General features: G+C 36.2%; 1 protein-coding gene across 1 annotated transcript in view; it reads left to right on the plus strand.

Annotated features, from left to right (window-relative positions):
• Positions 1–11437, plus strand: part of POSH (SH3 domain containing ring finger posh) — a 552023-nt gene extending 540586 nt beyond the window's left edge. The window contains exon 15 of the mRNA XM_090395956.1: positions 10940–11437. Within this exon, the coding sequence (XP_090252082.1) occupies positions 10940–11108 (169 nt within the window). The 3' untranslated portion in view covers positions 11109–11437. The remainder of the gene's footprint in view (positions 1–10939) is intronic.
• Positions 11438–12830: the final 1393 nt, after the last annotated feature.

The raw sequence follows: 12830 nt of genomic DNA on the forward strand, positions 1-12830 counted from the left end.
TAAAAATATCTAGCTTTTTTAATTATTATATGATGATACAAGGCATATTTCCTCTTTATAATACTTATTACAATAGATTTTTGCTCAATCAATTGGGAGTATGCGCTATTTATTTTTTCTGTCTTGGGGGGTATGCGATCAAAAACGTTTGGAGACCACTGCAGTGTACTACTAAAAAAACACAGTGATTAACTTAAATCTCTTAGAACCTTGTTCAAAAAAGGATTCACAGCATAAAAATAAAAGAAAAGGACTGGACACTATACATTTCTTAAATAATCTAAACCATGTCATTGCCTATACTGATGTCTCATCTGATGAAGTACTCAACCAAGGAGGATCAGGGGTTTTTCTAACTCTACTGGAGGCAAGGAAATACAAATCAAATCCACAGCTGGCAAAATAGCTTCAACTTCACTTTTGAATTAACAGCCATACAAGCAGATCTCAAGTTCTATCTCTTTTATCCAATAGTAAACATTACAGATGGAATGTTTACTATTGGTTATTCCATCTGTAATGTTTACTTAACATTACAGATGGAATAACTATCTACAGTGACTCAAAATCTGCACTTGAGGCATTAAAAAATGGAAAAACAAAACTCCCACAGGAAATTCATGAACAACTAACAACTTTAAATTTGAAAAATAAGAACTGTACACTGCAATTGATGCCAGCCCAAGTAAATATTGAAGGCAATCAGAGAGCAGACACATTAGCCAAAGAAGCAAGATACTTACCTCAAAAATTACACCTATTATCACTAACTGATGCTAACTCTGTCGCAAAAATAAGATTGGTAAAACAACTTGTCAAGAAGAAGAATGAAAATAGAGAAATAACCACAATCATCACTAGGCTAAAAACAGAACATTTTAAAAGCATGAAAATTCTGCCGGACGATACTAGAAACTATGAAATATACAAGAACTGTCCAGGAATTGAACTAACACCTGTACATATCTATTCCTGTCCAGCAATTGCTGCTTCTCTACAGAAAATTAACAATAACTCTATAGAAAAGCTCTACTCCATCAAAGTTCAACAGATTGCCAAAGCATTTCTACAGGCTCACGATCATATCTAGAAGCTCTTCAATAGACTCGACAAAAACATGCTGCCATTCACAGTCATTCACTCTGTCGCAAAAATAAGATTAGTAAAACAAACTATAAAGAAGAAGAATGAAATCAGCGAAATTTATGAAAATAGAGACATAACCACAATCATCACCAGACTAAGGACAGAACATTTTAAAGGCATAAAAATTCGACCGGATGGTACTAGAATCTATGAAATATGCAAGCACTGTCCAGGAGTCAAACTAACACCTACCCATATCTATTCTTGCCCAGCAATTGCCACTGCTCTACAAAAAATTGACAATAACTGTATAGAAAAGCTCTACTCCATCAAAGTTCAACAGATCGCCAAAGCAATTCTACAGGCTTACGATCATATCTAGAAGCTCTTCAACGGATTCGACAACAACCACATAAAATATACACAAATCTATTATAAAAAGTTAAAATTTATCAAAACTTGCACCATTCACAGTTGGGAGAAATGGAAGCAAACGTAAAGATGCAATATTAAATCATAACTGCATAAAATTAATTATATATTTAGTTTTATCCAAGTGTAAGCAAATAAAGTTTGCGCCTGAAGTACTTTCAGGACTGGGGCAACTCGTGGTAAAGGTGGTATAAGTTCTCATCACTTGCCTTAGTATCCCATAATGCAAAACACATCTTCTTGCAGATATGTATAATGCTATGCATTAGGGAAGGGTCACTACACAGACCGGTTTCGACCTTTATTGAGCTCTCATCAGTGGGAGTCAGACCCAGAGGTGGTGATACTAAGGTAGAAATAATGGAAAAGTCGTATTTACCTATACAAGTTGCCAAAGGGTGTCACACCCAATTATTAAAATTCTCTGGATTAGAGATAAGTTTATTGAAGTGTTTTTCACTTGACTATGCTACTAATGATATATTTGGCACCTTAGTATCACCACCTCTTGGGCTGATGAGACCTCAACAAAGGACAGAACATTTTAAAGGCATTTCAAAACTGGTCTGGATAGTGACCCTTCCCTTAATGCATAACATTATACAGGGTGTTCGGGATAAATTTGACAGTTTCGTAAGGAAAAAGAAAATCTTCTTTGTATCTATTAAATTTAATGAATTGACAAAAAAACATTACAGGCAGAGTTAATTACAATACTATCAACAAGATTTACTCAAAATAACCACCATTAGCATCGATCACAGCTTCAATTCTGCTTCGGAACCTCGAACAAGCTGATGCTACAGTCTCCCTGGGAAGGGCCGCAAAAACTGTTTTAATTTTATCCATTAACTGGGCTTTTGTATTACTGGAAGTGCGATTGGTGTCTTTTTCAACTGCGCCCCATACAAAATAATCCATGGGGTTAAGGTCTGGGGAGTTTGGAGGCCAAACATTTGGACTGGTGAAGTCGTAGAAATTTTCAGACAACCATTTTTGACTTTTCCCAGAGGTGTGGCAAGGGGCCGAATCCTGCTGCCATACATACGGCCTACCATTGGCTACCCTTGTTATCCAGGGCTTGACTACAGTTAGCAACTCCACGAACAAAGCCCGAATTCCAATGCCAGGGTTCTTCAACACCTGTTCCTGCAGATTTGCGAGGAATTCTGCTGTACGAACGCAATCAGATCGTCTGCTAGGGATCTTTCTTCTTGCTACATCCTCGTAGTCACCATTGCAAGTCTCTAGTTCATGCCTGATTGTTTTTACTGTATTCAGGGAGCATTGGGCAGCAGTCGTAATATCCTTATTTTGATGGCGGGCACGAATCATCATGATACAAGTTATTCTCTTCCATGATTCAGGTGGGTTCCAGCTATCCATCCTTTCTGACATCTTGTATATGAATGAAGAAGGGTCCAAACTTTTAAATGAAGAGAAGTGTGTGTTAATACATGTAACTTACGGAAAAATATAATTAATTATAAATATGTCAAATTTATCCCGAACACCCTGTACATGTCCACAAGGAGATGTGCTTTGCATTATGGAATACTAAAGCAGTGATAAGAACTTATACCTCCTTTACCACGAGTTGCCCAGTCCTGAAAGTACTTCAGGTTGTTTGCTTACTTGGATAAAGGATAAAACCAGATATGTAATTAGTAGCATAGCTAAGTGGAAAAACTTCCATTTAGCATAAAATTTTATACAGAATGATTCATTCATTAGTGTATGGGCTAGGCTACCATAAAACAATCGTATTGCTGCTTCTTTGTTATCATTGCATGAATCGTTATACCTGTAAATATATTTCTTTTTCACATTATCTTTTCATTTCACTAGACTACCATAAAGCAAACATACTGCTGTGTCTTTGACAATGCATGAATCGTTATACCCGTAAATAAATATGAATTTCTTTTTCACATTACCTTTTCATTTTTGATGTCTAGTGCTAGTAATCCGTATAACATCTGGAGTGTTTTGTATCATATAAGACAATATTGATGTAGCACCGACAGATAGACAATTCTTCTTGTATACAAATGAGGTAAACTTACTGTAAATGTATTTTCACTTTCTTATTAATTTCTTAATAATGTTTTCTTTTCTCTAGCTTACTTTATTGTGAGATATATAACACACATAACATAGAAAGTGTGTTAATCGAGTATTTATGCTATCAGAAAGGCTTCCGATCAACAGTTGGCTATTAGTAGTTTAGTTTTTGGTGGGTCAAAAATTATAAAGGATTTTCGACTGTGCAGGAGATCAGAGCCCTTGACGCCTGTGTTGTTCAAGGGTCAACTGTACATCTTTTATTTTTTTTTTTTAATTGCCATATTTTTCGGACGAAAAGACCGCTCCCCCCAAATTTATGAGACAATTTTTAGAAAAAAATATATTATATGAAAATATTCACAAACCTTAAATTTCATTTATTTTTATCATAACTTGTACCAGCAGCATTCAGTTTATCTTCACTCATCTCGGCCTGGATGATATGCTCTTGCAAAGAGTTCACTTAGTAATTCTACTATTTCATCTGATTCAGCTGAAATTCTGAATCAGAAATTTTGGCATTCCTTAGAATAATTTTGCCGTATACATGTTTTCTTTTACTTGAAGCATATCGAAAGAACTGTTTAGGATTCACTTTAGCTTGCATTGCTAATTTACTTTCATAATCTGTTTAAGTTTTTCTTACCACACTAGTTACCCTTATGGCCTGTGCTTTGTACTGTTTGAGTGCCTGCAGGTCACCTTTATCCTTAAATTTCGTCCACAATTGTTTCTTTTTTTTTTTTTTTTTTTTGCAGCTCAAGCTTAATGGTGTTATTCATCCATTTAACTCCCACTTGATTTACTCTCCAGGCTCTAGGTATTCAGTCAGCCATTACTCCCACAAACTCTCCTTAGCCACTTCCCATGCACCATCAACAGAGGTGTTCACAATTATGGTCCCCTAGGGAGTGGAAGGAAGGCAAAGTGGTTCCCTCTCATGTGGTTGATCACCATCCCTGTGGTAAAACTATTGGAAAAGTTGGTTGAAGACAGAATTCAAGGATTGGTGGATCAGAATATGGTACTCTATAGGGAACAACATGGTTTTGTTAAAGGTCGATCCTGCCTTAGCAATTTATTAACTTTTTATAATAGAATGACATCTGAGTTGGACAAGGGAAATGGCTACACAGTTATACTCCTAGCTTTTGCTAAGGCTTTTGACAGGATACCCCATGGAATACTGTTGTGCAAATTAGAGCAGATGGGGATGGATACCAAACTGGTGATATGGATGAGAGAATGGCTCAGGGAGAAATACCAGAAAGTGGTGTATGGAGGAGCAGAATCTAGGATGAGGCAGGTGACCAGTGGTGTGGCTCTGTGCTTGGGCCATTATTGTTTAATTTGTATCTAAATGTTATAGGAAATGGCTGGAAGGGAGATGTTCAGTTGTTTGTTGATGATGCAAAGTTGGGTAGCGCAATAAAAAATGAAGCTGATGGAAGCTGATGTTGAGAGTTTGCAGGATGATTTAAATAAGCTGGCAAAATGGGCAAAAAGTAATGGATATCAGTTCAATGTGGAAAAGTGTAATGGGATTAAAAGATTACCAGTTGTGTACTACATTGATGGAATGGTACTCCAAGAGATTGATGAGACTTGGGGGTGTTGGTGGATAGGTAGATGAAGTTCAGAAGGCACATTGCTAAGGTGTCCAAGATTGCACATAGGATTACTTGGTTATTAAAGAACACACTAATATCCAGAGATAAAGAGGTTATTATTACCCTTTATGATGTTGATACTTCCATCTTTGGATTACTGTGCTCAAGTCTGGTCACCTGGATTCCTTGGAGATGAGGAAGTTGTGGAGAGAGTTCAGAGGAGAGTGACTAAATTGGTGAGTGATGTAAAAAAATGCTCACTACATTGATAGATTGAAAGCTTGTGGATTGCAGAGGTTGGTTGATAGGCAGAGAAGATAGGATATGATAGAAACATTTAAATTACTAAAAGGTTTTTAAGATAGATGCAGGGGAAATATTTCAGCTGTGTGATAGGGATGGAAGAACAAGAGGAAAAGTGTGGTTAACAAGGGTGTGAGAACTAGATTTTTTGCCTGGAGGGTGGTGAATGAGTGGAATGCATTGCCTGACTCAGTTGTGAGTTCTTCGTCTGTAAATGAATTCAAGAAGAGGTATAATAGATATTGTTTTGATAGTTTGGGTCTCCTGCGATCAGTCTACTGCGATCAGTCTACTGACTCCATGGAGATACTCGTAATAATAATAATTATTATAAGAAGAAATCACCAGTAAGTTTCCTTAGTTTGCCATAATGTGGTTTTCTATAATTCCACGCATCTATATTGCTCAGTAAAAGTTGCACTCATCTGACTACTTTTCCCATGTCAAAATTGCCATCAACAATGCCACCAGATGGTGATTGCTCTTACCAGCTGGTGGCATCGTGATGATTTCATTTATTATCAACTGTATGCAGTATGCTATTATTGAATTTATTACTTGTTTATTTATTACTACAACTCAAGAAATTATTTTTCCTTATTCATACGTTCTTTTCTATCTTCAGTCATACTTCCATAGGTAAAGTTATCCATTTTATCACTGTCTTAATCTATCTGAACATTTCAGAATCATATTCCTCTATAAATGATCCTGTTTGATGGAAATGGGACTTGGGCAACCAATGCAGATGACATAGTGGAGCTGTCTAATCATTTATTGGGGTATTTTATCCTGAAAAAGCAGCTTTTATTCCTGAGGGCATAGAATGGATTGAAGGTTTAAAAGTGCATGAAGAGAATGTATTTCGAATACTGGGTACTCTGGAGGTCAATAAGGCAGTGAAACCGAATGGGATTTCACCATGTTTTAAGACAGTGTGCTATAGAACCAACTTCTCCACTGATCTAGCTGTTCACTGAAAGTCTGGCTACTGGAAAAATGTCCAAGTGGAAAGAGGGTGAGATAGTTCCATTGTATAACTGTGGTGGTTATAATAGAAGCCCAAACTATAGAACAGTTTGTATTTCTTCTGTAGTTATTAATATTTTAGAGAAATTAGTAATGGATCATATGCAAAATTTGGTATATGAGGAGAATATTCTGTGAGATGCACTCATTTTTCAGTAAACTGCTTACTTTTTATAATAAAAGATGTGTAAGATGCACTCATGTTTCACTAAACTGCTTGCCTTTTATAATAAAGTAGTGCGATCAGTTTATGAAGGAAAGGCATATATATATATATATTAGATTCTGGTTAACTGGGACAGCCATTTTATTGGGACAAGTCTGGAAGAACAAAAATAAAATAAGAATTTTCTTGTTTAAGAATTTACTTCATTTATTTGGGACACAATTAGACCAGCCAGTAATCACTACCACATGGAGTGTTAGAAATATTACATAATCTTGCTTCAAAACTTTAATGCTGAAGATTTCCACAGTGGTGATGAAACAGGCTATTTTTATTGTGCCACATTGGATGGTTTCCTATGTTATAAACACACTCACTGTTTGAATCACTGAAATCAATGGATTATGCTTTTCAAATATGTCAGAAACCCATAAGCAAAAGCTGTTAGTTTTTGAAAAAAGGACCAGGTCTCAATGTTTGAAAGTGATTAGAATGGAATATTTACCAGTTTGGTACCATGCACACAAATGTGTGTGGAGAAACTGAAATCTTTAAGAATTGGCTTTTGAGGACATGGAATTTTAACAGAAATGAAGAAAAATTTTACTGGTTCTTGATAATTGCTAAGGAAGTTGGTCAGTGCAAAAGTTAATCTTTTACAAGCAATGCAGTTTATGGCCAATAAACAATTAGTTGGTGAAGAATAAGCAACAAGATAATTTCAAAACTATTTAATTGCTCACTATGGTTAAGCATCCAATCATGGATATGCCAGGTTTGGCTAATTGTGGAAATGGTTTCTCATTAGATTATCCACATTAGAAACTATGAAGATTTTGAGGAGTAAATTGTAACAGAGCATTGTTGAACAAGCTCATCCAGGATGCTAGAAAATTTATGACTGGATTACTACTATTTCATGCAGAAAACATATATCTGCACTGATTTTGTTTAATTGCAGTCAGTTGGTGGGGGGGGGGGGGTAAATAAATAAATAATAATAATAAAAAAAAACTATGCTCGATCAATTCCTGTGTCATTAACTGCTAAGACCTGCATGCACATTTAATTTAATACACATTTAATACATACATAAACAGAATTATTTTTATGGCAAATATTTTACTTTAAATCCAATTGTTTAGAAATTAGTAACAATGCACTAAATGGAAAGCTTCTCTGACTTGTATTTTGTCCTATATACATACATATATACACCTCTTAAACTCTTGACAAGCAGCTTTGTTTAATCGGGAAAGTTGCTTAAGTAAGTCAAATTATGTCATTCCCGATGTGGCCCAATTTATCTGAATTCTCTTTTATTCTTTTGTTTAGTTTAGTTTTGCTAAATAGTAAGTTCATATTTAAGTTGCAGCACATGAGGCTAACTATCAGGTTAGTGAATTGGGTTGGGAATTGGCTATCGGATAGATATCACTGCTGTGATATCTGTGGAGGAGCAAATCAAGAAAAAATAAGGTCACAAATGGAATGCCATTAGTGGAACCTTTGCTGTTTAATAATTAATTATGTCAGTTTAATTTGTTTAATTATGTCAGTGATCTTCCAGATTGCAGAGAGGTATTAAGTTGTTTACTGATGAAGTGAAACTTGGAAGAATTAATTGTAATAGTTCTAGTGTCATGGCCCCTCAGGAGGATTTCTATTAGTTGGACTGAATGCAGATGTCAGTTTAATGCAAGTAAATGTAAAGTTCTTGAAATTTGGAATCTGCCAGTAGGAGGTTGCATACTCTGTTCGTGGAACTATACTAGAAGAAGCAAGCAGTCTTGTTTTGATAATCGATATAAATTTAAAGTTTACGGGACATATTACAGAGGATTACTGCAATACTAAGAAGGATGTTGATAGACTGAGATAAGAGTGGCGATCCCATTGTATAAAGCCCTGACAGACTCTGTCTGGATTATTATGCTCAAATATGGTTACCATGATTTGAAGGTAATGAAGTAACCATGGAAAGGGTAAAGAGGTAGATAACAAAAATTATATCTTAGCTGTACAATGTTATGGGAGTAGACAGAGGACATGTAAACTGCAGATTTTAGTGGATGGAAGACAATAGAAGGTGACATGATGAGACATTTAAATTGTTGAGTATTTATAGGAGATTTTTGGCATAGGAGAACAAGAGCAAGGGCCAGTGTTCCTGGAAGTTGCAAAAGGAAATGAGTAAGAGGGTAAGAAGCGACTTTTTTTGCACAGAGATTGGCTAGAGTCTGGCCACTAGACCACGGAATGCATTGTATGATATAGTGGTGAACGGGCTTAAGGGATTGGATGAAATATTTTGTGTTTTATAAGATGACCCTTCCTCAGTGAGTCTTTAATTCCATGGATGTCCTGAATAATAATAAAAAGAATGTTACAGCACATAGCATTAACAATTGCAATTGATGGAGAAGAGAGAATGATGCCTGTTAAATATATAAATAATATAAGTAATAATTATAAATATTATAAAGAATCATGGAAGAAAGTTATAAATATCAAGAGATGCTTAATGGCATAAAATAGTATATATAAAAAAAAAAAAAGATTGAATATTTTTTTAAGATTTTACTTTTGCCGTGATCAGGATTTTTAGTATTCTAGTTGACTGATTTTTATTTTTCATAATATATATAGACACACAGACAAAGAAATTAGCGCACCTGGAAGAAAACATGGTACAACAGCGAAACTAAGCAAATAGCTAGAGTGTGGGGTGGTATGCAAACGATCCAAGTTTGGTGCGATTGCGCATGCCCACACACCTTGCAGTGGTGTTGAAAGCACGAGCCAGCAGCCTTATAAAGCCGTCGATAGCCGATTAAAGCAAAAAGCACCGGCCAACGCAAGCTAGAATACAGAGTGACAATAATGCCGGGTAGATGCCAGATACATCGATTTAAGCAACTTACGGACTTTGACATAGATGTGATCATCGGCCTGAAAACTGGAGGGTGGTCGGCGTGCACACGAACCGTTCTGACCATATCGTCCGACAGTGTTGGGAGCTGTGGACACGTTCCGGCACCGGTTGGGAGCTGTGGACACTCTGCCACACGGCAGAGCGGCACCGGTTGGATCAGGAGGACCAACGCTAGAGAGGATCGACGGATCATGTGACAAGCACGGAGGAACCCCACAGTCTCCCGGTCCACTATACAGGCAAATGTAGGGGCTCCTGTGTGCCCATGAACCATTTCCCGATGCCTCGCAGAGGTGAATCTACAATCCCAGTGCCCCTTACGTGTGCTCCCATTAACACTGCAACATCGCCGACTCCATTTGCAGTGGTGCCAGACGAGAGCGACATGGAACACCACAGACTGGTGACGTGTGATCTTCAGCGATGAGTGCCGCTTCATCTTGGGGACAGATGATCATGTCTGGGTGTGGAGGACCCCTGGTCAAGGACACAATCCCAACCTCGCTATTGAGCACCACGCCTCCCGCACTGCAGGCATTATGGTCTGGGGAGCCATAGCCTACAATAGCTGATCACCCCCCCCCTTGTAGTGGTACATGGCACATTGACGGGCAGCTGTAATTGGACGACATCCTACGGCCCCACGTTCCCATTCCTGGCCAGGATACCAGGAGCACTATACCAGCAGGTTAATGCCCGTCTGCACAATGCTCGGGTTGCCTACGTCATGTACAGACACTTCCATGGCCTGCCCTTCCCCGGATTTGTCCCCTATCGAGCATGTTTGGGAGTAGCTGAAACGCCAGCTCCCATCGTGTCGCAATATCTGGGATTTGGAGCACAGCGTCCAACACATGGGCCAGTCTGCCGCAGGACAACATCAGGCATCTGTTCACGACTGTGCTGGACCTTATTGCAGCATGTAACGTCACACAAGGCGGTGCAGCGCGCTATTGATGATGACCGGATTGCATACCACAGATCCCTTTGTAATTGTCCTTCAGCTCTGTTTTTGCCATCATGTACATCACTCACCTCTATCATTACACCAATAAAATTTCAGTTAAATCCTATGCTTCATTCTTGGTGCGCTAATTACTTTGTCCACGTGTGTATATATATATATATATATAAACTGTTTAGGGTTGAACTTGTCAAGTGTTGATGCATTCACATTTTTAATTTCATTACATAAAATATTTAATAAAAAATGCTGAGAATGGAGAAATTTTATAAATATTTTATTTAATCTTAAATTCAGTGTGTTATATTTGTAGACATAAATATTAATTGTGAAATATTTCATTGTAGGTTCCGTTGTATTGTGCCTTACCCCCCAAATAGTGAATATGAACTAGAACTGAAAGTGGGAGATATAGTATATGTGCATAAAAAGAGAGAAGATGGTTGGTACAAAGGTACATTACAAAGGACTGGCAAAACTGGACTGTTTCCAGCAAGTTTTGTGGAGAGCTTTTGACCAGAATACAGATATTAATTAGTACTCTGTAGTGCATTATATCTGAAAGCGTTTTTGAAAGCATACACTCAAGGACTTTTCCTCATTGGCATTATGCATCATATCAAGTTTGTGTGAAAGTTTGTTTATTGATCTAGAATGTGATTAGTAGGTAAAGCAAGAAAGAAATTTAAGTACCTGGAATAGGTGGGCAATTTTTTTTTCTTCCTTCAAAGTGTGCTTTTGACTTTATTCTGCAAAAAAAAAAAAAGTATTCACTTGCTATTTTGTTATTATTTGTTGGTAAAATGTGGAAGATGTTCAAAAAAAGTAAATTAGTAGTTTCCAGATGATGGATAATTTATTTATTTTATTATTTATATATATATTTTTTGTAAATGAATAAGCTTTGTTATCCTGTGTATTATTTTTGAAACTCTTCATCTGTGGATAGTTCTGTAATGAGACTCATTTTTCATATTAAGTTTCTTAGCTTATGTATGGAGCAGAACTGAAGAATTACACTTTTAATTTCTCTTTAATAGAAAAAAGAAAATCTCCATTATGTTAAAAAAAAATGCATTAAAATTTATTTATTTGAATTTTTAGTTGATAAATGGAGAATGGTGGAATTGGTTTTCATTTGCCTTAACAATTATTTGCAAATAATAATAACAGTAATAACAAACAGTAGCATATGGATAAATAAGATATTGCTTATTTTCAATTCCATTTTTTAATTATGTTTCACTATGCATTTATAGAGTAACAAACTAAAACATCTTCACATGAACTTGGTTTTCAAGACAATTCATAAAAATTATTCCATTTTTTGTTGGGAAACCAGACAGTTTTGAATTTCAAAATAAATTTCTATCAATATTTATTTTCTTTGAAGTTTTATTCATATATTTTTATTGTTACTATTTTTAATTATTTAGTTTTTAAATATAAAATGTTTTTAAATCTTAAAAAGATGCTGCACTACAGTAGATTCAAATTTCATCATCTGTTTTTAAATCGCGTGAAGCCTGATGCCTCTGTCCTAATCTTAATCGGACAGACCGTATGCCTATCTCTAAGTTTTGAGAAGTGATTACTGTTAATTGTTTACATTTTTTTAATTAATTCATTATACATTAATGCCCATGACTGAACTACAATAGTGTTCCTTCCTACTGTATAACTGCAACTGAGAAGACACGTTAGATTACACACACACATGCTGTATGACTCATTCTTTTATTCAGAATTTAGATGTTGTTACCAGTTCTTCTGCCTTTTCCCTGAATGAAGCTCATGACATACTGAGCAAAATATATAGGTGTAATAAATTCTGTTTAGTTTTTCTCTTACATGTTGCGAAGTTGTTACTTAAAAAAATTATACCATGTATAACGCATGTCTCTATTCAACATCTAAACTGGTGTCCCAAAGCTAAGGATGAACTACATGTTTCCCTGCCTCCAACCAAATGTGTTATAAATTTCGTACAAATTGCAATATGTTTTTGGCAAAAGTTACAAATTTTCTAAGAATATAGTTAAGAATTAATCTACAGTGCTTACTGAAAACTATGCAGCCATTTTGGTATTTAATACGCCTGTCCTGAACTGTGATGCAGTTCTCACCAAATGATTCAGGCAAACTGGTCCACTTTCCTTTCAGAGCAAATATAAGGCCTTGTTTGTTTTCTGGAAGGGAATTTCAAGCAGCAATGCATCTCTCTCTCTATTGCGTCCT

The sequence above is a fragment of the Typopeltis vanoorti genome, chromosome 7, assembly GCF_054136105.1.
Source record: "Typopeltis vanoorti isolate ZY-2024b chromosome 7, IOZ_Tvanoo_1.0, whole genome shotgun sequence".
Lineage (NCBI taxonomy): Eukaryota > Metazoa > Arthropoda > Arachnida > Uropygi > Thelyphonidae > Typopeltis > Typopeltis vanoorti.